The 27,485-nt window shown below is 37.4% G+C and overlaps 2 protein-coding genes across 2 annotated transcripts; both read right to left on the bottom strand.

Annotated features, from left to right (window-relative positions):
- Window positions 1–1,779: 1,779 nt before the first annotated feature.
- Window positions 1,780–4,171, bottom strand: LOC130981451 (uncharacterized). The gene is made up of 3 exons (XM_057905049.1): window positions 3,671–4,171; window positions 2,654–3,561; window positions 1,780–2,365 (listed from the first exon to the last, which is right to left on the bottom strand). The coding sequence occupies exons 1-3, from the start codon at window positions 4,169–4,171 to the stop codon at window positions 1,780–1,782; spliced, it is 1,995 nt and encodes a 664-aa protein (XP_057761032.1).
- A 12-nt stretch (window positions 4,172–4,183) lies between these two features.
- On the bottom strand, window positions 4,184–5,179 carry LOC130981442 (uncharacterized). The gene is made up of 2 exons (XM_057905042.1): window positions 4,802–5,179; window positions 4,184–4,711 (listed from the first exon to the last, which is right to left on the bottom strand). The coding sequence occupies exons 1-2, from the start codon at window positions 5,177–5,179 to the stop codon at window positions 4,184–4,186; spliced, it is 906 nt and encodes a 301-aa protein (XP_057761025.1).
- Between the last annotated feature and the right edge of the window lie 22,306 nt (window positions 5,180–27,485).

Raw genomic sequence — 27,485 nt, 5'->3', positions numbered from 1 at the left:
CATTCGATGTTGATGTTGTTGCTTTTTACGATTTTCAGAATTTAAACGAGATAGAGCCTATACCCAACAAAATTAAAGGGAGTTATATGTAATAAACCAAAAGCATCAAAAAGACAAAGAAACAGAATTATTTATTCTACAACTCACCTTAACAGAAGGAATATTCCAATATGCAATTAACTTTCGAAATTGAACTTCTGGAATATCTAAAGGGCGATTTTTCAGCATATCTTCAATGTTGTTATATATCTCAAAATGCTTTCCCTTGATTCTTGTTTTGTAACCTTTTCAAGCTTCTCGAACACCAGTCATCACCCACTCTTTCCCCTCTTTTGGAAGAATGAACTTTGACTACAAAAAGTAGAAAACTATAGCTAAGCCATACTAAATTGAAAATGACAATTCAAGAACACTAAAAACAAAGACAACTGCAGCATAAAATAGCAACTATATATTTTCACAAAACTATAGCTAGGCCATAAATTAAAAATTTTCAGATCATAAAAAATAGATGAGAAATAAAACACTTACGTTAATATATTTCCATATGCGCTTTTTGACTTTGAGGGGCACAGCTTTCCAACTAGTGTACATCAATGTTATGAAATCACTATTCCTTCCCATTGTTCCAATAAAGTAAGTTAAATCCTTCACTCTTCTTGGAGTTGGTCCCACTGCTTGTCCTTCATAAAAAGTCACCTCTTCTCTTTCTTCCCAACTTTTTGCATGGATTTTAGCACACCTCATTTTTCCTCGTGTCCTTCTAGTCTTTGGAGTATCTATAAATATGTGCAATTTAACCATTTAAATAAATTATATAGCTATACATGCTAATGAATAAGTAAAATGATAATTATGTATAAAGTACAGCACCTTTAACATTGTTAGTTTCCATAAGGTGATTGTCATCACCATGAAGAACTGCATCTTCATATTCACCAACATAGTCCTCATCATCCGAGAAATCATCATCATCATCATCTCCAACTTCATTAGCATTTGCTCCACTATGTTCCTCCTCTTCTTCCACACGAATCCCATTTGTCTCCAAAAATGTATCAAGTGTCATGGCTTGACAACTTGATTTTGTATTTATCTTCCTAAGATTTTGTTGCTTTTCTTGAATAGATCTTTCGTTTTCAGCACTTGGTTCAAAATCGTCATCTTCTCTTTCCAAATGAATCCCATGTGTCTCCAAAAATTTATCCATACCCATGGTTGGATGCTTTTTAAGATTTTCTGGTTCTTCTTCACTAGCTACAATTTTCTGGTTCGGCGTACTTTTCATTCTTTTGGAAATTGGGACTTCTTTTTGAGTGCTTTGCTTAGAAGGCATAGGAGTCACTCTCTTTTGTCCATGACCACCAGCCATCATGGGAGAGATAAAATGCTGCTTCTTATGAATTTTTGCTGTATTTTTCTGCATGAATTCCTTGTTGCTTTGATACTGTTTTACCAGTCTTCTCCGCTTTAGAGTAGTTCTTGTTTCCATTGTATTTCTGAAATAAAACAAAATAAACCTATTCTATTAGAACCTTAAAAATAAAAAGGAAATAAAATTAATCAGTTATGCTATAGCTGCTGTATGTTAATAAAAAAGAAGAAAACTACTATATAATAGAAATAAACAAGAAGGCATGCCATAAGACACATATATAAAAAAAGTGATACATCTTTCATTCCACTTTTCTACTGTTTAATACAATTAAAAAGTTAAAGTATATACATCTTTCATTCCACTTCCCTACTATTTAGTGTAATGAAGGAAAAAAGTATAAATCATTCAATGTCGTCTTTGGAATTATCTTCTGATTCTGTGTTATATTCTTGTGAAAGAAGAACTCCTTTTGAAGCATCTATAACAACTTCGTGCAAGTCACCCCTAATCAAATCAATTTCACCATTATCATTGGGTATAGAAGGACCCATTGACTGATCAGATGGCTCTTTTTCATAAATAGCTTGGGGATCAACATCAGCTTCGTCACCTATGTTAAATAAATTCCTTGGAATTGACTTCATAACACAATGCTTATTTTGATCAAATGGATCTTGCACATAGAAGCATTGGTGTACTTGACATGCCAACACAAAAGGCTTTTCTTGATAGCATTTTTTGTTGAATTGAACATATGAAGAGCCATAGCCATCCTCTTGAGTCTCATACCAGTCACATCTAAACAATACAACCTTAAAATTGCCAAAGTAGTCTAACTCAATTATATCATTTATTCTGCCATAGTAGGAAATTTTTGCACGAATTGGATTTGGATCCTTTGCACTTGCAAAGCTCGTAGTCAACGCAACTAAAGTTACACCACTATTGTGCGTCTTGCGTCTTGCCTCACGTTGCCTAGTATGAAATCTATACCCATTGATAAAATATCCCGTATATCTTTTTACAATCTTATTGGGCCCTCTAGAAAGCTACTTAATCCAATCTGGAACATTTTGACGCATGGCACGTCCTTTAAACCATGAGGAAAAGGTCATACTATGGTTCTTAGCTTTCACCCAACTTGTTCCTTATTGATCAGCCTCATGCTCTCTAAATCCAAAATTAGGATTTTCGTAAGTAAAACCTAGAAATAATACCATGATTCATAATTAAAAAAATTAAAAGAAATGGACAGTTAAATAAATGGACAGTTACCTAACATAGTCTTCAATTTTTCCACAGTTCAATAATATATAGCTATGGGCTTGGTTTCGAGACTTGTCGTCAAGAGAAAAAAGCTCACCCTTCTTTGCTCCCAATGGACAGCCTTTCTTAAGAAACAAAATTGGAAATGAATGTGGAATTTCCGCTTCAAAGTCATTAGCATCATTATTCCGGGGCATTCTATTCAATTTTGTTTGAATACCATCATGTAAATAACGTGAGCAAAAAGTCAAACACTCATCAACCAAGTAGGCCTCCGCAATAGATCCTTCTGGACGACTTCTATTTCGAACATATGACTTCAAAGTACACATGTATCTTTCGGGAGGATACATCCACCGAAATTGAACTGGGCTGCCTAGTCTCACTTCATTAGCCAAATGAATAGGCAAATGCATCATTATGTCAAAAAATGAAGGAGGAAAAATCCTCTCTAATTGGCATAGTGTTATCACAATCTCTGCTTCCAATTGATTTATCTCTTCTAATGTGATAACCTTTTGACATAACTGACGAAAAAAAGAGCCAAGCCGAATTAAAGGGATTGCAACCGAATCTGGAAGTATACTTTTGATGGAAATTTGCAGTAAATAATGCAGCATAAAATGGGCATCATGAGTCTTGTAACCAGATACTTTTCTTTTTGCAAGGTTCACACATCGAGAAATATTTGAGGCAGCACCATCAGGTAGTTTTGCTTTCTTCAAGACATCACAAAAAATTGATTTATCAGCTTTAGTCATGGAGAAACATGCTTTTGCAAACTTCACTTTTCTATGACCTCTTATTTCTTTTGGATGAAGATTCTTACGAATGCCTATTTCTTGCAAGTCATATCGAGCATTTAGGTGGTCTTTTGTCTTGCCAGATTTATCCAAGAGTTCCAAGAATACTATCAACTATATTCTTTTCTATATGCATTACATCAAGATTGTGTCTTGATGTGTTATACTTCCAGTAAGGTAAATAAAAAAAGATTGACCTTTTCCTCCACGGGCCTTCATTCACCTTTTTTTTTGTCTTCTTAAAGGAATTCTCCATAGAATCTAAGTGACTTAAAACTTCCATGCCCTCTAGCAATGGTGGAGCTTTCCGATGTTCTTCTTTTCCATTAAATGACCTCTTATTAGTTCTCCATGAATGTTCCTTGGGCAAAAGAACACGATAACCCATATAACACATCTTCCAACTATGTGTAAGATAACTAGAACAAGTCCCATAGTTACAAGAAGGGCAAGCTAGTTTTTCCTTTGTACTCCACTCGGATAACATTGCATATGCAGGGAACTCACTAATTGTCCATAAGAGAGCTGCATGCATTTGAAAAGTTTTATTTCTTGTGGCATCGTATGTTTCTATCCCAAGTTCCCATAACTCCTTTAATTCCTCAATCAATGGTTGCAGGTACACGTCAATATCATTTTCTGGCAATTTTGGTCCCGGGATCAACAGAGAAAGCATCAAGTATTCTTGTTTCATGCACATCCATGGTGGCAAGTTATAAGTCATTAAAATAACCGGCTACGTGCTATGAGATATACTCATGGTTCGAAACGGATTGAATCCATCGCTCGCCAAACCAAGTCTCAAGTTACGAGGTTCCTTGGCGAATTCTGAATGTCGGTTATCAAAATCTTTCCATGACTGACCATCGGCAGGATGCTTTAGCTTTCCATCCTTTTTACGCTCTTCCTGATGCCAACTCATATTCTTAGCGGTCTTTGAGCACATGAATAGCCTTTGAAGCCTGTCAATTAGGGGAAAGTGCCGTAATGTCTTTGCAGGAATGTTGTGAGCTTTCTTTGAAGATATGTCACCTTCAACTACCGCAGGCTCAATCCAACGAGAAGTTCCACATTCATGGCAACATGTTTCATTCTCGTGCTCTTTCCAATATAGCATGCTGTCATTTGGGCATGCATCAATCTTTTTATAATCAAGACCTAAATCTCTCACCATAGCCTTGGCTTTGTTGAAAGAAGAAGGGAGATTCAAGTTAGGAATAGCCTCTTTCAACAACTTCAGGAGGGAAGTGAACGAGGCATTGCTCTATCCATGTAGACACTTCAACAAGTATAGTCGGATGGTGAAAGATAACGTAGAAAATCCCTTGCAACCAGGATATAGTTCCTTGCTAGCCTCGTCAACCAAATTATAGAACTTCTTTGCATCTTCGTTCATGCCTTCTTTTTCTCCCTCAACATCTGCCACATTCCTAAACCTTTCGTCTAGCAAGCCTTCAATGTCATCGCATGAATAAATCTCATCGGTATCACCAGTATCGACATCCATACCAATTACACTTTCCCCATGATTAACCCATCGTGTATAGCCCTTGACAAATCCAAAGCATATTAAATCGCTATGAATAGACTCTCTTTGACCCCAAAGGAAGTTGCAACATTTTGCACAAGGACATAGAATTTTCTCTCCTTGAGGATTTCCAACGGAGTAAGCATAGTCCAAGAATCTATTGACGCCGTCTCTAAACTCTTGGCTATGTCTAGGTAAACTCATCTAGATCTTGGATGAGTTCTGGGAAAACCTAATTGTTCATAGTGATATTACTATTAAACTAAAAATGATTATGGTCTTAAACACCAGCTAAAAACAATTTTCTTTTATCAAAATGGAATCTAAAACTTGTTATATATGCACGGTTGCTCAATATAAAATATATAAAAAGAAATATTAAAAAAATGCTTTTATATCTTAAAAGAAATATTAATAATTCTTTTATTATTCTAAAAAGCTAAGTAAATACAAACTAATCATAATTCTTTTATTATTCTAAAAGAAATATTAATAATTACTTTTGAAAAGATATATTTTAAAATAAAAATGCTTTTATATTTTAATTTTTTAATTAAACAATCAGTATTTTGTTACATAAAAAAGTGCAAAAGAATAACATAAACATATAAAAGCAAATAAGTATAAGATAGAAATATCTTACAAGGTCATGCCGCAATAATTTGCTATATATGCACAATTTGCACTTAGTGTTCACCGAAGATCCGTAAATATTTTTTTATCAATCTTCTTCAAGAAAAAAGAAACCAGAGATTAGTGTAACAGAAATAAATAAAAAGTAATTGAAAAAATGAAAGAAGACCAATTTAATGAAATACTTATTATAGATTAGTTATTACTAGTGGGCTAATGCAAAGAAATTTGAGTAGGTATATGAAATTTTGGTGTAACAAAAAAATAGTTATATATAAACTAAATGTTTTTAAATAGAACGGTACAAGTCAGATGGGTTCTGCTCATAAGACTAAGCCCATGACGAAAATTAGTTATATATTCCCTATTGTTTTCTTTACGGGGAATATGGAATTCATGAAATGGTACATTCCCATAGCATGGGTAAGGATTCAGGTGAATTTTGTGTCTTGCATGCATGCTCAACTAACACTCCTAACTACCTAATTATCCCATCACTTACTCAATTTCAACCTACCTATTCCTATAATTCATTTTATTACTCCTTCTCTTCGCCTAAATCAAATCATATATATATATATATATATATATATATATATATATATATATATATATATATATATATATATATATACATGTATCTGTTAATTGTTTTACCGAAATTGGAAACAAAGAGAACCAAACTGCACTAAAAATTTTAATCAATATAGCTGCTTGTTCATTTGGAAGCAAGATCATAAAATATACTTGATCCTGTTATCTTAAGCTCTCAGCATTGAACGAATCTAAATCTTTTACTATACTATACGAGATCTTAGTTGTTTTATATAATCATTGATTACTTTTCCTTTACCGATTACATTATTTATTAGATGTATATATAGTTGATTAAAACTCACAAATTCAAATTAAGTGACATCATTAAAATTTAAAATTCTATATTCTGGATCTTCACAAGCATCAAAGTGGCGGGTCTTGCTATTTTCAAGAAAAGGTCAGTTGCAGAAATGTTTATTAACAAGCTAAAGTTTAATACCAGCTTCTGCATCAGAAACAAAGCCAGCATTATACTGAAAAAAATGAGTTAATAAGTTAAATTCTTCACTTTCTGTTGAGAATCACATGAACATACTATATCAGCTCCAGAAAAAGAGGGGAGGAAGAAAAACAAACGGAAAAAATTGCAGCACATTGTATAGATTCACATAATTTAGAAAACACGTTTCAAAAACTAGTCCAATAAGTACATGATGAAGATTGATCCATCCATTTCAAGATAACCTCCATTTTGACCATTACCTTAATTAATTCAGAAGCTCGTAATCTTAAGCCAAAGATATTCACCATTCTCACCTTGTAGTGATGTGTTTCTTGGAAATGATCGATGATTTTTAGTTGTTTTGTAAGCCTCCGAGAGAGTTGTCACTGTAGCTTGTGCAGCAGAATATGCAACTTCTGATCCAACCAAAGCTAATAGAAAAGCAGCCTGCAAATTTGAATAAGACACATTACACAGTTAAATAGAGATTCTAAAGAAATTATTTTGTGAAGCACATAGGCAATTTAATACTGGTAGAAAAGTAGTAAATGTTATTTAAGTTAATCATCATCCCCTCCTTCACAAGCTCCTTCCCCTGGCCATAACCCTCCATATACTCCAATAGTCCCACCAAAAACTCCATCACCACCGTATGTTACTCCTACACCACCAGAAGCTCCTTCCCCTGGCCATACTCCAATTATTCCACCATATGTTACTCCAACTCCACCGCAAGCTGCTCCTTCCCCTGGCCATAACCCTCCATACACTCCAATAGTTCCACCAAAAGCCGCTTCTTCCCCCAGCCATAACAATCATCATCCTAACCCTCCATACACTCCAATTGTTCCACCAGGAACACCAAGATCATCACCTTCTCCATATGTACCAACACCAATTTCTCAACCACCTTATCATACTCCAACTCCACCACAGGCTCCTTCCCCTGCTCATAACAACCATCACCTAATCCTCCATATGTTCCATCACCAATTTCTCAAGCTCCTTCACTTGCTACCCACAATAACCATCACCCAAACCCTCCAAAAACACCATCACCACCCAAACCCTCCAAAGTAACAATAGGAATACTATTTGCGTGACCTAAACTTGTCAATAGGAAGGATATGTAAACAAGTGCTAAAATAGCAGAAAAAGAATAGTAGAATCATCAATAGCTGCAGAAGAATGCCAAAAACGAGAATCTCACCAAAACCACGAGCAGTGATAATCGAACAGTGACTGGTGGTGATGAACGCGAGCAGAGAGGATCGAAGCTTGACGAAAAGAGAAGTAGAGGACCAAAGCTCAACAAGCAGATGATCGAATCTCAACGAGTAGAGAATCGAAGCTCAACGAGGAGAGGAGCAGAGGATCGAAGCACATTCACGAGCAGAGAAGATCGAAGCACATTCACAAGAAGAAAAAATCGAAGCTCATTAGCGAACAGAGATTGAGATCGAAGCTCAATAAAGAAACGCGCGTCATCATTGAATGGATTGAAGAACAACAGAGGAACGAAACATTTGGAATGGATTGATGATTTTGTGATTTTGTTAGGGTTGTGGTTTTAGGAACAAAACATTTTGGAATGGATTGGGGTTTTCTTCTCCCTCTTTTTCTCTTTCTCTGCACAATATAATTTATTTTTGTTTTTTAAAAAATATTAAAAAATTTTAAGCAACACTTGAAACGTGAAGTCTAAAATAAATCTAAAGGCAACTTTAAAAAAAAGTAATATATTATTTTTATAATAGTTGATTTTATATATTTAATATAGCAACATTTGATAAGTATAATATATAAGTATTATAAATGTTGTTTGTTTAATTTATTAAAGAAACGTTTTTTATATGTTTTTTAAATTGATCAAAAATAACACTTATTAACAAGGTGTTGTATTAGCTTTATTTTTTTGCAATAAATTTTAAGTGATGCTTTTAACCACTTTAAACAACACTTTTTAAGGGTTATTTATCGCACATGTTGCAATAGCTCAAAAATGTTGTAGTGAGAAGATCATTTTAAAATTCTCCAAAAACTACATGTGTGCAAAAGAATGCATCAACATGAATCTTCCAAAAAGAACCATGACCTTAAAATTTTAGAAAATAGAAATTAGACCAAAAATCCCTATTTTCAACAGAATAGGTTCTAGTGAAAAATCAAGATCATTATTAATAAACAAGTAATTACATATACATATATTTGTAAAGAAGAAGAGCTACGACAAACAACAAGAAAATGTAGTAACACAGCAACAGCACGAATGCGATCAGCAACAGGACAAACACAATCAACAATAGCACAAACGAAATAAAGGAAGAATCGCAAGCAAGAACGACAATCAAGGACAAATCGCAAGCAACACTACGTATGATCAGATAACTTCTCATGCGAGTGGGAGCAAAAAATAGTGAGAGGGAATATGATAAAAGGGTTTGCGGGAATGAGAATTTTGTGCATTCTAAATTTTTTAGAGGAATTGATTTTAATTTAAGGGGTTTTAAAATCTCTACTATTTGAAATAAAAGCTATGGCTAATAAATCTCCAAAAATGCAAAAGATAATTGATGTGTGGAAAGCGATCCAACACAAAACTCACCGACAAGTGTACCGGGTCGCATCAAGTAGTAATTACTCACATGAGTGAGGTCGATCCCACAGGGATTGAAGGATTGAGCAATTTTAGTTAGGTGGTTGATTTAGTCAAGCAAACAACTGTTGATTTGATTGATTTGTATCCAACAGAAGCTAGATTGCATGAAATTTAAAGGGAGAGTGATAATTGACAGTAAATTAAAGGACAAAGGAAGTAAAGAGGCTGAATCTTAAATTGCAAGTAATATAAATGATAGAAGCTTAGATTTTAAGAAATGTAAATTGCTTGAATCATAAAGGGCTTTGGGAGCTGGGATTACAGAAATTAAACAAGATGAAGTAGATGACAATCAATCAAAGAAGTAAAAGATGAATTAAAATGCAGCATATCTAATCAGAAAAGAATGATTGCCTGAAAAGCAAAACAGAAAGTAAATTTAGCTCAATTGCAATAACTAAAAGAGAAAGTGAAGATCTCAGGGGTTGAATGAGACTAGAGAACAAGTCTAGATCTCAATTCCTTCCTTGATCCAACAGAAAATAATTGCAGAAGAAGTAGAAATGAAAACTGTAAAAGAAACTTAGATCCAAATCACAATTCTTTGAAATTATACAGAAAGTAAATAAAGAGAGATCTTAGATCAACAATGAAACAGAATTCCTTCTATTCTCAATCCAAGATTCAAAACAAAGAAGGAATAGTGTAGAAGTAAGAACAAGGAAGAAGAGAACTCATTTCTCTTTTCCAATTCCCCAAACCCCAAAGCTAAAATCTCCCAAAGATAAAAAGGTTAAAGGTAAAAGATAAAAAGATCAAAAGGTCCCAAAAAAAGTCCTCCTCTAAATCAAACTAACTTCTATTTATACACTTCCTATTTTTGGATTTTAGAATTTGGAATGGGCTTTTTAATTTTGTGAAGAATTGAATTTAATTAGAATTTTGGTTGAATTTTTTATGATGGGCCACACTCCCAGTAGAGTGCTCGGTGAGTGGCAAGACTGCCGTATTTCCCTTTGCTAGCCTTCCAAGTTTTTTGTGACACACTCCTTGGACAAGCATCAGGACAATGCTCGGTGATTTGGGAGAGCGCAAAATCTATGTTGCCTTGTTGGTGCGTCAAATTGGGCGCTCCAAGCTCCTGACCGTGTCAAATTGTTGCGCGCGTCTAGCTCCTTGGCCAAGCAATAGCGCTCGGTGAACACCAAGAGCGCAGCATCCATGTTGTCCTGGTGAGGTCCCAGCTTCGAATCTCGCTGGATGCACTTCAGCTAATTTCCTTGTGAAATAAACAAAGGCAGCGCCTCCCCCTTGAGTGCAAGTCCCTGGTTTGAATCCTTGCTGAGCCCTTTTGCCTATTTTCCTTGTAAAGGATTGTAGCACTCCTTTCTTGCTTCTTTGTGGAGTTCCCCAGTTTGAACCTTTGCCAAACCATTTTGGCTCATTTGTTTTTGCACGTAGCGCTCTTCTTGTTCCCTTGCTCATGGGTTCGATCCTTGGTGGCTTCATTAGCAAATATTTCCCCTTGAATTAAATTGGAATGGAGCTCGATAAAGTCATTTGTGTTAACCGAGCATTGTGATTTTTCCTTGCTTCTTTGGTGCTCGGTTAACAAGGAGAGCACAACATTCCTTGCTTTGCTTCCTTGGCCTTGAGTAGGGCTCTCATTGAGAGTGCTGAGCTCTTTGAGAGAGCGCTATAGCTTTTTCCTTGATGTGCCACACTTTCCTTCTTCCATAGGCCACACTTTTCTTCTTCCTTAGGCCACGCTTTTCTTGTTTCTTTCTCTTCTTCACCTACAAGTAATCAAAATAATCAATCAAAGTATCACCAAATTCACAAGGTTCATAAATCATTCAAAACCCAACTAATTTTAGCTTAAACTTCATGATTTAGTGTCAAATAAAGGATGGTCGATTGATTCAACAAAACCATGCAATTCCATTCCAAATTACTTACTTATAATGCAAGAAAGTGCGTAAAACCTAATGAAACAAGTGAAAAATGCTTGAAAAGCTAGCATAAGATGACTTGTCATCAATAATCCTTTGATTTCAAAATTTATTTGCAGGAATTTTTTAAAACCTCCGTTAAAAGAATCCTACAAAATAACTTTTTTTGTAGTGACTCCCAGCACCTGCCAAACTAGTTGTTTCTCTTGATCTTGATGTAGTAATCGCACTTTTTCTAACCACCAGTTTTACCCATTCCTTCTAAGAACCAGTCCCTCTGTCATACCCACTAAAATCACATAGTAACTCCCTGTGGGACCACAATTTTTCATCCGGCTCTCTACAAACGAGGTTTGATGTTTTGTTTCATAAAGAAATACCACTTTGGGGGAATAGGATCTTATGATTCCTTTGATGTTGTAAACTATGACGGGTTTTTCCGAACTCTGACAGTTCCATATTAGCATTCTCATGGTACCATGGGTGCCTTTGGGTTGGAACCCTCCCCTCGTTCAGCAATCATGTCATCAACACCTTCAAATCCCTCGAAACTACCTACAGGATACAGTGTCAATTTCCTCCTCCTTTTAACTTTTAGGACACTATGGCTGCTATCACTTGCATATCTCTTTTGGCCATGTGCTTAATTTTATGCTTTTTATTTTTTATTGGAATTCTACTTTGAGATGCTCTAAACTGAAAAGCAAGTGTTTTATTAGCCCTCTCCACCTTCTGTTTGGCCAAATTAGTCACTAGCACACTACTCTTGTTGATCTTAGATTAAACCATGTGATATATGTAAGGAAATTAATTTTTCAACCTCACTAATTCTACCCTTCTGCTGTCCTCCCATGACTTTTCCTATACATTCTAATATTTGAATGATAAGCTTGCAAACTTTCTTAATATGCTCACAAGTGTAAGCTTTTAGCCAATGTACTCCTCTCAATTACGATCTCTGTTCAGGTTCGAGTTCATATTCTCCTTAGAGTCCTTAATATGCCAACCCACACAATCAGCCTCAAGATCTGTCCTCCACTTTACTTCTGGTTTTTGTTGATCTATTGATTGTTCCAAAAATTTATTGTAGTCTCAGATTTCAAGACCAAAGTACCCACAAAGCAACAATAAATTCATAGACGTTCATATTTAAGCACGATCTCAGAAACCTTCCTATTTGAGCTACCTTTCATAGTCTGCTAAAGTGTCTTGTTCACATCCAAATTCACCCCACCTTTCATTATATGATTCTCTCTAGCCTTTATCATAAATACATCCACATTAATAACTTTTTCCAATCACTTTCCCATTTTTTGGGCTGTCTTTTTCGTTTGCAGAATTTTGACATATCCCACAGTTAAATTCACATAGGTACTTTTGAATAATTCTCTTCTACAATCCTCATTTCAAGCATTTATCTTCTCAGATAGATCACATGTCCCTTGATTAACCATGAAGAACCCCTTTTCAACCTGATTAAATCTGCCTTTTGTGTGAAGAAAAACTGAAAAACATTATTTCATTGTGGCTTAATACGCAATCCCTCAGAATGATTCCAAATTGCAGTGAATGCACCTTCAATTGTGCCTATCCCAAATCCTCTATCAGCTATAATCCTTCCTATGTGGCTTCTTTCATAGTCTTCGATTCTTGAAGGATTACTTTTGACTATTATTTTTCTATTTTAATTAATGTATTGATTTAGTTTCAAGGATTACTTTTGTTCTTCATCTTATGAATTTGGGTAGATCGGAAGAATAACCCTTATTCTATATGCGTTCTTGTGATTCTTAGAAGAGTTATCTCACTTGAACAACAGCTTGAAAGTAAATTCCTCCTAAATTGCTAATTACTTGGACTTAACGGGATACGTGACATATAATCCTTTTATATCTGGGTAATTAGGGTTTTTGTGGCTATAAACTAGAATTGAACCTAACCATCTAATTGAAATTAAGTGACCAACACATTGGCAGTTAACTAGGTTAGAGGAGACTAAATCACTAAGACATAAGGGTTTAGTCATTGACAGTTTGCCATGAAATGAAACTTGCATGATTAAATTAGTTGGTAAGAAAACTTAATTTAGAAGAATAAACTTCTCTGAAACCTTAACTGTTTTCTCTCATATATTTCACACCAATCCTATCACTTTCTTTCTTACTTTCTGAAGTACTGTTTAATACTTTTGAACCCCAAAACATCACTTTCTGCTTGCCTAACATAGTGAGTCATTTGACCATTGTTGCTCAGTCCATCAATCCTTGTGGGATCGACCCTCACTCACCTGAGGTATTACTTGGTACGACCCGGTGCACTTTCCGGTTAGTTTGTGGATCTAGAAATTCCACACCAGTCTCCCAGTAGCCTTCCTGTACATGACTGGGTTAGAATGAAGTAGAGTCCCATGCCACTCCGACCATAGGGCCTTGTCAGATATCGGTGGAAACTCCATCTCGTACACCTTGAGCAATACAACTTCCTGCCTGTAAATCGGATGAACATATGGTGCCCACTCGATGCTTGCGGCGGCATAGGCGGCAAGCGCATGTCGGCATGGGTAGTGGAGAGACTGAAAGAGGCCATGGTAACACGTACCCGCCGCTAGCCAAACTCGAAAGGAACCTTGCGACCAACACTCGAACGAATCTAACTCCTCCACAACAAACATAGAAGCTCGTAGATCACAATGAGTAACATGCATCTTCGGGATGCCTTCTCTGTTCTTCGCAATGGCTGCCATCAACCTCTGGGAGAAGTGATAAACCACTATTTTATGGTATATTTTGGATTGAATTGAGTGAATTTTGTCAACTATTCTCACACTTATTCATGTAAATTGCATGTTTTTAAGTTTTCTTCCTAATTTTGTGCTATGATTGAAAATATGCTTCCTAGGACATAAAATCGCTAATTTTCAATATTCTTTTATTACCATTCGATGTCGTGATATGTGCGTTAAGTGATCTCAGGTTTATAAAGAAGGAATGACATAGAGGATGAAGAAGAAGTATGCAAAAGTGGAAGAAACACAAAAATTTGGAGATTTGAGAAGCTGGTCTCGATGCTTACGCATGGATAACGTGTACGCATGACCAAGCCATAGTCCAAATGACGCGTACACGTGGCCAGTGCAGAGTTCAAATGACGTGTACGCGTGACGAGTGTCACGTGCTGCAATAAAGTGAATACACTAGGGGCAATTTTTGGGCTGCTTTTGGCCATGTTTCAAGCCCAAAAATGAAGATAAGAGGTTGGGGATGGAGCAGTGAACAGGGGGAGTCATAGTTTAGTTTTAACATGCTTTAGGTTAAGTTTTTTAGAGAGAGAAGCTCTCTCTTCTCTCTAGAAATTAGGCTAGATTAGTTTAATTTCTCTTTAGTTCTCTCTTTAGTTCTTATTTCAGTGTAGTTTCATTTATGTTTTCATGCTTCATTGTCTTCGGTCTCTTTGTTTACATTGTTAATTTCCCTTTTATACCATTTTATGTTTATAAACTCTTGTTACGTTTGATTTCTATTAATGCAATTTATGTTTCTACGTTTATTGTTGCTCTCTTTAACTGTTAGTTATTGATTCTTGCATTTGGTAGTTTAGATTGAATATTTCTTGTTAATTTTTTATATTTTTATTTTGTGCGTTCCAAGTGTTTGATGAAATGCTTGGTTGGATTTTAAAATAGATTCTTATGTTCTTGGCCTGGGTTGATGATTTGGAGACTCTTGAATTATCAAAGTCTCTTGTTGATTGGTAATTAAAGATTGCTGGTTAGCTTGAATTTCACTAAATCTAGTCTCTCCCTATGAGTTGACTAGGACTTGTGAACTCAAGTTGATTGTATGCACTTGACTTTCCTTCATTAGTTAGAGGTTAACTAAGTGAAGGCAATTTACATTTACCATCACAATTGATGACGATAATGAGGATAGGACTTCTAATTCTCTTTCCTTGCTAAGAGCTTTCTTAGTTATCAATTTATTTTCTTGCCATTTTACTTTCTTGTCTCTTATTTCAAAAACCCTAAAAATACTTTCCCATAACTAATAATAAACACACTTCCCTGCAATTCCTTTGAAAGACGGCCCGAGGTTTAAATACTTCGGTTTTTATTGGGTTTGCTTAAGTGACAAACAAATTAAACGTTGATTGAGGTTTAATTGTCGATTTAGAACTATACTTGCAACGCAATTTTTATTGAAAAATTCTTTACCGACATTTTTTCTCCGTCAAGTTTTTGGCACCGTTGCTGAGGAATCGCAAATGTGTGCCTTGTTATTGGTTATTGTATATATTGTGAATATGTTCGCCTTTTGCTTCTTTGTTAGTTTTTGTTAATTTTAGGAGTTTGTTTGCTTATTTTTGTCAGCTTTTGTTTTTATTTTCTATTGTTATTATGAATTCTCAACCCTTTGGCTATGAGTGTAGTTACAACTATGTTGTATGAAATGGGAGCTACAATGAAAATTTGCATCAAGGATGGGATAATCAAAGGTGGGAGGAGCCTCAAGCATATGCTTATGATCAACCCTCGTGGCAACAACCTCCTTCAATGTACTATGAGCAAGAACCATTCCATAATGCATACCAATTCAATGGCTATGGTGGACCTCCTTGTGATTACCAACAACCACCACCGTATGCCTATGAACCCTCTCACCTCCCTCAATATAACTCTCAACCACCATACTCACAAGCCCTCTATCACCAAACACCTCCATATGATCCTAACCCATATTCACCATACCAATAACCAAATGAACCATACATAGAGCCACCACAATTCCAACACAATGACTCCCAAGAACCACCACCTCAATATACACTATCTCCATATCTTAATCAAGATGAATCACCTTCCTATTATGAGCCCTTTCTCCCAACCAATGAACCCTCCTATCCGTCCCAAGCCCCAATTGATGATTCTCTCACTTCACTACTTCAAGAGCAAAGAGAGATGCAAAGGATGACACTAGAATTCACAGCTACCTTGACCGAGTTAGTAAATATTCTAGCCTCGCAATGCTTGGACATTCAAAGTACTCCCATGGCCACATGTGGAGAATCAATTGAAGAGCATAGCATGAAGAAGAGATTAGAAACTTTAGTGGACAATCAGGAATGGAATTTTGTATTGGAACAAATGGAGGCACTACAAGAAAATAAGCTTTCTGCCACGCTATTAAAGTGTGCCAAAAAGTGCAAAAAGCATGCCGATAGCTTTTCGCCACGCTTTTTGAGCTATCGGCATGCTTTTAAAAGGGTCACATCCGCCAGCGTGCCAGTTGCTCTTTTGTAGATCTATCGGCATGCCTTTTTTGTTGGCACGCTTTCATCTCTTGCCACGCTTAAAAAACGTGGTCATAGGTCTTAACCTATAGGTACGCTTGAGAAGCGTAACGATAAGTGTACATATTGCCATGCTTTCAAAGTGTGCCGATTAGGTTGGTTTTCGGTACGCTTTCAAAGCGTACTGATAGAGCACATATAGTCACGCTTCAAAAGCGTGGCTTGCCAGCTAAAATCTTTTGCCACGCTTTCTATTCCTTTGTCAAATTAAAAAAAAGAAGAGAAAATTAGAAGGTATAATAATTGATTTTTTATTAATTTACATGAATTATTTACATGCTATAATTATAATTAAAAAATACAATACTTTAACAAAACGAATAATTGAATTAGGATAAAATAAGTTCATCATTAGAACTTAGAATCTCATTAAAACTATCAAATTTATGGCCAATTTGCAACTATCACAGTACAGATTTAATCAGCTAAATCTTGATTGAGAAGTGGTGATTCAGCAATGGTTACGTAGCTAAATTCCTCCTTCATAAGAAACCAAAGTGCCACCCTTCACATCAGCCAATGTTTTGGGAGTTACCTGCATAACAGGCACTAAAAATATAAGTAAATTAATCAAAATCATGTGAGGTCTATAGCTCAAAGTTGCTAATGATAATGATCGTTCTTCACCTCCATGCAGTATTTATTCTTATTCTGGATTAAATAATTTAAGATTTCTAAATTAAGCAGTCAAGGAGGCTGCATGATACTAAAGGTGCCACCTTCATATAAAATTAAAAAGTAGTATAACCAAAAATGATAGAAGTGCGAAACATTAAATAAGGATACTCAAATTAACAAATATACGTGATGACAGGTCATCATATACCCATTTTTCAAGCTAATTTCACTTGTTTTATTAGCTTTTATGCACTTTCTTGCATCCTAAGTAAGTGATTTGGAATGAAAATGCACAACTTCTTTAAATCAAGCAACTACCATTAAATTGATGCTAAATCATGAGGTTTGAGCTAAAATTAATTGATTTTTAATGAATTATAAACCTTATGAGTTTATAGATACTTTGAGTGGTTGTTTTGGTTTCTTGTAGGTGAAGAAAGGAAGAAAAGAGGAAAAAATGTGGCTTAAGAAAGCGTGGCCCAAGGAAAGAAGGAGTGTGGCGCATAGAAGGAGGAAGCAAACATTGCCCTCCACAAGGGCACACTGCCCTCCAGGAGAGCAACATAATGAACCAAGCCTTGAAAAGCAACATTGCCCTGCCCACAACAAGGGCGGAGCACAATTTGATGCTAAGAATCAAAGAGAGCAAAAACTCTGCCCTGCCCTCCTCAAGAGCAATATCGGGCTTCACCCAAGAAAAATTCAAAGGAAATTGCTTCATAATGCTTCCTATGGGTTTCGAACCCAAGGACAAAGAGGAAAGGAGTAGCACTCAAATACAATAAAATCAAGCAAAAATTGGCTTGCTTTCATTCTCCCTGGATCGAACACGGCACCATGAGGAAGCAAGGAACTAAGCATGACTTTGGTGCCAAGAAAACCAAAGAAAAGAAGTAGCGTGTGCCTCCACCAAGTTTCGAACTTGGGACATCACTTTTGGCACATTGCTCTGCCCTCCGCAAGGGCAGGGCAGCATTTTGTGATGCACGGCCAGCGCACAAGATTAGCACGCACCAAGGGAGTCTCGGCCAGCAGCAGCGCGCACGGGCAGAATCTGGCGCACCAAGAAAACTCTGCCCTGCCCTCCACAAGGGCAGGGCAGCATCCTGCAGCATCACACACACCAAGCTCGCACGCAATGAGCTGCACGCACCATTTCCTGCTCTGCCCTCCACAAGGGCAGGGCAGCCTCCTGGGAGCTACTTTCTCATGGGCTGAAATTGGATTAAAAATCCAATTAAATTCATTTCTTCACCAAATCAAAAGCCCATCCAAATTCCAAAATCCAAGAATAGAAAATGTATAAATAGGAGATAGTTTGATGTAATGAGGACCTTTCTTGGCACTTTGGACTTAGACCTTTTCTTGGTACTTTTGACTTAGACCTTTCTTTTGATTTTTGAATTTGGACACTTTGAAACTTCATCTTCTCTGAGAGCTTTGAACTGAGATTTGAGAGAATTAGGGAGGAGAATTGATCTCTCTTCTTCCTTGTTCTTGCTTGAGCAATCTTTACTTTTCTTGTTTAAATCTTGGATGTGAAGAATTGAGGAATTTCTGTCTCAATCTCCATTTAAGATCCCTTTTATTATCTCACTGCATAATTGAACTGAATCCAATTTCCTTTACTGCTTCATCTTTAATTTCTTGTTAATTGCTTTGTGAATTTGGATCTGGGAAGGCAATTGAGATCTAGACTTTGTTATCTAGTCTCTGGAGTCCTGAGATCCCATTTTCCTTTTGGTTCTTCTGTGAACCCCTGCTGCAATTTAATTTCCTTTTCTGTTGAGATCTAACAGGACTCAAACCATCTCTTGCTTTGATAATTGTTGCAATTTAATTTCCCTTGCTTGAATTCTGAAATCCCAGTCCTCAAATCCCTTTTCCATTCAAGCAATTTATATTTCTTGCACTTTAAGTTATTGCAATTTACATTTCTTGCACTTTAAGTTTCAGTCATTTAATTTCTTGCTCTTTAAGATTCAGCTCTTTTACTTTCAGTTTTATTTAATTTCTGCAATTCTTCCCTCCCCATTTACATTTTCGGTCATTTACTTACTGTTAGATACAAAATCACTCAACCAAAACTTGATTCGCTTGACTAAATCAACCACTAAACTAAAATTGCTCAATCTTTCAATCCCTGTGGGATCGACCTCACTCCCGTGAGTTTTATTACTTAATGCGACCCGGTACACTTGCCGGTGAGTTTTGTGTTGGATCGTTTTCCACACATCAAGTTTTTGGCGCCGTTGCCGGGGATTGAATTAGATTGACAATGATTAAGTAAGGTGTTGGTCTAGATTAAGCATTTTTTTTCTTTTTAACTAAGCACATTAACTGTTTGACACATTGTGTCATCTAACCCTCTAACCACATTCTAGCATTAGAATGTCCATGTTTCATTTGGTTTGTTTGTGATTCTTGCAAGTCATGGATGCTGAGGTGCGTGAAGAGGGAGCAAGCAACAATACCCAGCCTGTAAGAAGGGTGTTGGCCTCTTACACTATCCCCAATGCAAGAAACTGCGGGAGTAGCATACTCACTCCCAACGTTCATGCAAATAATTTTGAGTTGAAGCCTCAACTTATCACTCTGGTGCAGAACAATTGCTCCTATGGAGGAAGTCCACTTGAAGATCCAAACCAACACTTATCCATCTTCCTTAGGATTTGTGAAACTGTCAAAACAAGTGGTGTGCATCCAGACATCTACAAGCTACTGCTGTTTCCATTCTCTCTGAAGGATAAGGCCACTCAATGGCTAGAGACATTTCCCAAAGAAAGCATCAATAATTGGGAAGACTTAGTGAGCAAATTCCTAGCCAAGTTCTATCCTCCCCAAAGGATTATCAAGCTGAAAACAGAGGTGCAAACATTCATTCAAAGGGATGGAGAGTCGCTGTATGATGCCTGGGAGAGATACAAGGCCTTAATCAGGAAATGTCCCCCAGAAATGTTTAGTGAGTGGGATAGACTCCAAAACTTCTATGAAGGGTTAACCCAGAAAGCTCAAGAAGCATTAGATCATTCAGCAGGAGGCTCATTGCAGCTAATGAAGACAGCAGAGGAAGCCCAAAACCTCATAGAGATGGTGGCAAACAATCAATATTTCTTTGCTCATCAAAGACAACGCCAACCAGCCCAGAGAAGGGATGTGCTGGAGCTTGAAGGTGTTGACGTTCTCTTGGCACAAAACAAACAGATGCATCAACAGATTCAGCAACAAATATAAATGATGGCCAAGAAAATTAATGGACTGCAAGGTGTTGCAGTAAACACACAACGCCAATCTCAAACCTCACATGGGTGGAATCTATCTGAAGAAAGTTTTGGGACATTCAATTTTGAGCAACAAAGCCCTTAGCAGGTGCAATGCATGAACAACACTTCAAGTTCATTTCAACACAATTTTCATGGTGATGCACACAAGACACCTTGGAAGACTCATTCTAATTCAAGGTGGGGTGAGCATCAGAATCAAGGACAAAGGGACTTCAACTCTGGCAACCTCAGCAACACAAGCAACCATAACCATTCATCCAATAATACTAACCAATTCAAAAATTCACAAAACACATATCACCAACCCCATAATAACTCACAAAACCACCAGAATAACTTTTCCACATCCACATCCCACCCACAAAGTACCCCCACAATTAATTCAAACAACTTCCAACAACAACCATCTCATTTCACACAACCATAACCAAATCCAGACTCTCAGAGAATCTCACGTCTAGAGAAAATGATGGAGAAACTCATGAAAAATCAAGAGATGGCAAGACAAGATCAGGAAGCTGCAAGGAAAGATCAGACCCTGGCATTCAAAAACCAAGAGACCTCAATCAGAAACCTTGAGAGACACATGGGGCAAATGGCTAAGCAAATTTCAGAAATGGATGAGAAGAGAGCGAATGCCTTCCCCAATGTCACTGAAGAACACCCAAGGGACAAAGGAAAAGCCACAAAATGGGAGGAGTGCAAAGCAATCACAGTGGGAAGTGAGAAGACTATGAAGAAGGAAGCCATCAATCAGGACAAACATAATAGAGAAGTTCCACAAGAAGAGACAGAGGGGAAAAGTAAAGAGGATCAAGAAACCAAAAATGTACAAATTTCAAAGGGATACAAGAACACCCTTGAATCACAACTACAAGAGAAGAGGAAAGGAGTGTATCCTTATGTCCCCAAACTTCCATACCCTCAGAGGTTTAAAAAAGAAAATGAGGATAAGCAATACTCAAAATTTCTGGACAAATTCAAGACACTCAGCATCAATATTCCTTGCTTGGAAGCACTTGAACAGATGCCACTATATGCCAAATTCATGAAGGAAGTATTGACAAAGAAAAGATCCCTGAAGGAAGGACAGATTGTTGAGATGATAAAGGAATGTAGTGCTATCCTTCAAAGAGAGTTGCCAGAGAAGAAAGATGATCCTGGGAGTTTTTACATACCTTGCACCATAGGAAACATAACAATTGAGAAGTCATTCTGTGACCTCAGTGCAAGCATAAACTTGATGCCTTTGTCTCTAATGAGGAAACTTAAAATTTCTGAGCTGAAGTCCACACGAATAGTTCTCCAAATGGCTAACAAATCCACTAAGCAAGCACTGGGAGTTGTGGAGAATGTGTTGGTAAAAGTGGGAAAATTCTTTCTCCCTGCTGACTTTGTTATCTCAGATATAGAAGAGGACCCTGACACTCCCATCATCCTGGGAAGGCCTTTCCTAGCTACGGGCAGAGCATTGATAGATGTGGAAAAAGGAGAATTGTTGCTGAGAGTGCATGATGAGCATCTAGCATTCCATGTTTTTAAAATCTTGCATGAACCCATTCAAGAAGAAGATTTTATGAAGGATAAGGCCAGAGATCAAAGTTTGAAGGAGGCAGTCAATGAGTTAACTCCAAGACTCCGAAATCCATGCTTGAAAGCAGTAGGAATGGTGCAACAAACCAAAGAAGTCAAGGAGGAACTAGATCCAAAACCCCTAGATGAGAAATTCAGCATCCCAGATAAAGAACCACCAAGGCAGGGAGTATCTCTTGAGAAAGAAAAGAAGAAGAGGCCAAGAGGGTGGAGAAATAAGAAGATCCCTACTGAAGGCTTTTCACCAGGGGATAAAGTGGTGTTAAACACCCAACCAATGAAGGTGTCTCCACAATTATCTGAATACTACACTATGAACCGGGTCCTTTCACTTGAACACCTAGAGATCATCAAAGAGGAGACTGGAAGGAAGTTCACAATAAGAGGTGAAAAGCTGAGGCACTATGATTTTCAGCCTCCATAATCAAAGAATGGAGGATGTCAAGCTAATGACAATAAAGAAGCGCTTGTTGGGAGGCAACCCAACCTGAGGTAGTTTTCTTTTCATAGCTTTCAATAAAAATGTTGAATAATTGGTATGCATTGCAAGGAGCTAAGTTTGGTGTTGCACACCAAAACAATTCAAGTGAGAATGAAGGATTCTAAGTTTGGTGTTCCACCAAAATCTCATTTAAAAGAACATTCTCACTTCCTGCACAAGGCTAGCTCCAAGCAATCAGACGAATTATTCAACTATTTAACTACTTTTTAGCTTTAATTCCATAACCTTTAGCAAGGACACAAGGTTTCACATATGGTTAACTTGTTGCATCAGAAAGAGTGACAAGGAACTAAGTTTGGTGTTCACACACCAAAGTAAGTTCAAAAAGCCATAATCATTTTTAGACTAACCAATTGCACAAAGGCTTGTGAAGCAAGCAACCTTTGAGAATTATGCAGGACATTAGTCAACCATTGAAGATACTGTGCATCTTAACTCAAAGAAAACACAACAGAAGGAAGAATAAAAGGGCTGCAACTTCAAAGGTTGTATCTAAACTTAATCTTTGCTGCTGTAAATTGTTTTGAATCTGGGAACTGATGACAAGTCATCATATACCCATTTTTCAAGCTAATTTCACTTGTTTTGTTAGCATTTATGCACTTTCTTGCATCCTAAGTAAGTGATTTGGAGTGAAAATGCATAACTTCTTTAAATCAAACAACCACCATGAAATTAATGTTAAATCATGAGGTTTAAGCTAATTTTAATTGAATTTTAATTGATTTATAAGCCTCTTGGATTTAGTGATACTTTGAGTGGTTGTTTTGGTTTATTGTAGGTGAAGAAAAGAAAAAAAGGAAAAGCGTGGCCTAAGGAAGTGTGGCCCAAGGAGAAGAAAGTGTGGTCAAAGAGAGAAGAAGTGTGGCGCACAACATGAGGAAGGGCAAACATTGCCCTCCACAAGGGCACACTGCCCTCTAGGAGGGCAACATAAGGGAACAAGGCATAAAAGGCAACTCTGCCCTGCCCACTACAAGGGCAGAGCACAAATCTGTGCCTTGGAATCAAGAAGAAGAAAATGTTGCCCTGCCCTCCACAAGGGCAGTATCGGGCTCACAAGGGGAGAAAATCAAAGGAAAATGTCTCCAAATGCTTGCCACAAGAGTTGAACACGGGATCATGAGGAAGCAAGGAACTAAGTTCCATTACCGTGCCAAGAAAGCCAAAGAAATTGAATAAGCGTGCGTTTCTGCTAGGATTCGAACGCGGGACTTCATTTTGGAAACACTGCCCTGCCCTCCGCGAGGGCAGGGCAGCATTTTGTGTGGCATGATTCTGGCGCACCAAGAAACGAGTCTGGCGCACCAAGAAATGAATCTGGCAGCACCAGCAGCGCACCACAGCACCCATTTGGCGCACCAATTTTTCCTGCCCTGCCCTCCGCGAGGGCAGGGCAGCGTTCTGCGCACCAAGACCGCACCAAAGCCGCACCATGCACGCACCAAGCACCCTCCGCAAGGGCAGGGCAGCCTCCTGGAAGCAACTTTTCATGGGCTGAAAATTGGATTAAAAATCCAATTTAATTCATTTCTTCACCAAATCAAAATCCCATCCAAATCCCAAGATCCAAGAATAGAAAGTGTATAAATAGGAGATAGTTTGATGTAATTAGGATCTTTCTTTTGAGCTTTGGACCTTTACTTTCACTTTTGACATTTACCTTTTACTTGATTTTTGAATTTCATACTTCCTTGGGAACTTTGAATTCTGCAACTTCTCTTGGTGACTTCACTGAGATTTCAGAGAATTGGGGAGGAGAATTGATCTCTCTTCTTCCTCGTTCTTGCCTGAGCACTTTTAATTTTCTTGTTTTGAGTTCTGGGTGTGAAGAGTTGAGGAAATTCTGTCTCAACCTCCATTCAAAATCTCTTTAATTCCTTTCTGCAAAATTCAATTGAATTTTAATTTCCTTTACTGCTTCTTCTTCAATTTCCTGTCAATAGCTTTGTGAACTTGGATCTGGGAAGGCAATTGAGATCTAGGCTTTGCTACCTAGTCTCTGGAGACCTGAGATCCCAATTTACTTTTGGTTCTTCTGTGAACCTCTGCTGCATTTTATTTCCTTACAGTTTGAATCCTAATTGTTTCTAATTCAATTTCTGCTCTATTGATTGTTGCAATTCACATTCTCTTGTTTAAATTCTGCAATCCCTGTCCTCAAATCCCTTTTATATTCAAGCAATTTATATTCCTTGCAATTTAAGTTACTGCAATTTACATTTCTTGCACTTTAAGTTTCAGTCATTTACTTTCTTGTTCTTTAAGATTCTGCAAGTTTACTTTCCTGCTCTTTAATTTACTGCAACTTTCCCTTCCCCCTTTACATTTACTGTCATTTACTTCCTGTTAAACACAAATCACTCAACCAATACTTGATTCGCTTGACTAAACCAACCACTAAACTAAAATTGCTCAATCCTTCAATCCCTGTGGGATCGACCTCACTCATGTGAGTTATTATTACTTGATGCGACCCGGTACACTTGCCGGTGAGTTTTGTGTCGGATCGTTTTCCGCACATCTAGTTTTTGGCGCCGTTGCTGGGGAATGAAATAGATTGACAATGATTAAGTGAAGTGGAGGTCTAGATTAAGCACTTTTTCTTTTCTATTTCTCTAACATACTAACTGTTTGAGAAATTGCCTCTACTAACTCACTAACAATTTATCTCAATTAACTGCACTGAATTCTCAAGCGTGCTGTTGTTTAGTCATCCTGATTGTTTGCGTATCACAGGAAATCGAATTTCTACAGACAAAGAGTATCATGACATGAAGCCACCACTTATTACACTCATCAAGAACAATTGTTCTTATGACGGAAATCCATCGGAAGATCCTCAGCAGCACATATCCATTTTTCTGAAGACTTGTAATGCGGTCAAAACCGATGGTTCAGATCATGACACTTATAAGATCCTGTTATTCCCCTTCTCATTAAAGGTTGAAGCTGCACAATGGTTTGAAACTTTTCCCCAAGGGAGTATCACTAGTTGGGATGATTTGGTTAATAAATTTCTAGCCAAATTCACCTCATCTAGACAGATCACCCAGCTGAAAGAGGAGGAACATCTATTCACACAAGGAGAGGAAGAACCACTCTTTAAGGCCTGGGAAAGATACAAGAAAGCGACTGATAAAGTGGGCTTCCGAGCGTTCTATGAAGGATTGACCCCAGAAACAAGGAAAGCAGTGGACTATTTCTCAGATGGCCTACTCAAGGCAACAACAACTACCCAAGGAACTGCAGACTTCAATGACAAAGGAGTCAACAACCAATATTCATTTGAGAAATCACAGAATAAAACCTCAGGAAAAGAAGTGACGAATATTGAAGGGGTGAATGCATTCAAGGACTTAAACAGACAAATGCACCCTCAACCACAGCAAAACATGGAGATATCTGCTGCAGTGAATGCCAAATTTCCACCATGGAGACCCCATTCCTATCTGAGAATGAGGGAGTCTCAACATCAAGAACAATGAGGTTTCCACCAAGGCAACTTCATGACCACAAACAATCAACATCACCCACCCACTAATACCACTCAAAGCCAACACTCGCAACACAGACACTCTCAGACCCATCTCAACTGGAGAAGGAACGAGTACCAAAATCACAAACCAAGGGACTTCAATTATAACAACCCCAACTTCACAAACCAGCAAAAACACCATTACAGCAATAACAACCACTACATGCCACCACCACACCTACCCTTCCTACCTTTAACATCTCATAACCAACCAACCTCACAAGACTCTCAGAGAATCACGAACTTGGAGATCCTAATAGAGAGAATGATGAAACACCAAGAGGAGACAACAAGGAACCAAGAGATGTTAATCAGAGGAATTGAGGAGCAGATAGCTCAACTGGCAAGGTACTTTGCAGAAATGGGTGAGAAGAAACCAAATACTATCCTCAAAACATTTGAAGACAAACCAACCGACAACAAAGATACTACAAAGAAGGAAGGATGGAAAAGGATCGTAGAGGACAATGAGAAAATACTGGACAAAGGAAGTACCAGCCAAGAAAAACACAAGGAATTCTTTCAAGGAGAGACAGAGGATAGAACTAAAGAAAAGCAGAAAATCCCCACTGGAAAATTTTCACCAGGGGATAGAGTGATGATCAATATTCAAAACATGAAGGTGTCCCCACAGTTGTCTGATCATTACATTGTAACTAAGATCCTTCCACAAGAGTTTATAGAGGTCATCAAAGAGGAAACCGGAAGGAAGTTCACAGTGAAGAAAGACAAGCTAAGGCACTATGATTTTCAACCTCCATGATCAGCAGAACAGAAGATGTCAAGCTAGTGACAATAAAAGAGCGCTTGTTGGGAGGCAACCCAACCTGGATAGTTTTCTTTTCATAGCTTTTTCAATAAAAATGTTGAATAATTTGTATGCATTGCAAGGAGCTAAGTTTGGTGTTGCACACCAAAACAATTTAAGTAAGAATGAAGGATTCTAAGTTTGGTGTTCCACCAAAAAAAAAAAGCCCACTTAAAAGCATATTCTCACTTCCTGCACAATGCTAGCTCCAAGCAATCAAACAAATTATTCAACTACTTAACTGTTTTCTAGTTTTTAATTTCATACTCTTTAGCAAGGATACAGGGTTTCAAATATGGTTAACTTGTTGCATCTGAGACAGTGGTAAACAATTAAATTTAGTGTTCACACACCAAAACAAATCCAAGAACCACACTCAATTTATACATACTAACCATACACTTAAGGGCTTGAGAAGCAAGCAACTTTGAGAAATATGCAGGACATAAGTCAACAAGTGAAGATATTGTGCATCCTAACTCAAAGAAAACACAACAGGAGGAAGAATCAAAGGTCTGCAACTTCAAAGGTTGTATCTAAACTTAATCCTTACTGCTGTGAATTGTTTTGAACATGGAAACCATTATATATCTTGCTA

Source organism: Arachis stenosperma, chromosome 1 (genome assembly GCF_014773155.1).
Source record: "Arachis stenosperma cultivar V10309 chromosome 1, arast.V10309.gnm1.PFL2, whole genome shotgun sequence".
Classification (NCBI taxonomy): Eukaryota; Viridiplantae; Streptophyta; class Magnoliopsida; order Fabales; family Fabaceae; genus Arachis; species Arachis stenosperma.
The sequence above is the reverse complement of the archived record's forward strand: the minus strand, read 5'-3'. Positions and strand labels throughout refer to the sequence as shown.

Coding starts and splice junctions, on each gene's coding strand:
- LOC130981451 (XM_057905049.1), bottom strand. CDS start 4,171: ATGACTTATAACTTGCCACCATGGATGTGCATGAAACAAGAATACTTG. Junction 3,562..3,670: donor TTAAGAAGACAAAAAAAAAG/GTGAATGAAGGC, acceptor AAAAGAATATAG/TTGATAGTATTCTTGGAACT. Junction 2,366..2,653: donor AAAATTGAAGACTATGTTAG/GTAACTGTCCAT, acceptor CAATGGGTATAG/ATTTCATACTAGGCAACGTG.
- LOC130981442 (XM_057905042.1), bottom strand. CDS start 5,179: ATGAGTTTACCTAGACATAGCCAAGAGTTTAGAGACGGCGTCAATAGA. Junction 4,712..4,801: donor TCTATAATTTGGTTGACGAG/GCTAGCAAGGAA, acceptor CTACATGGATAG/AGCAATGCCTCGTTCACTTC.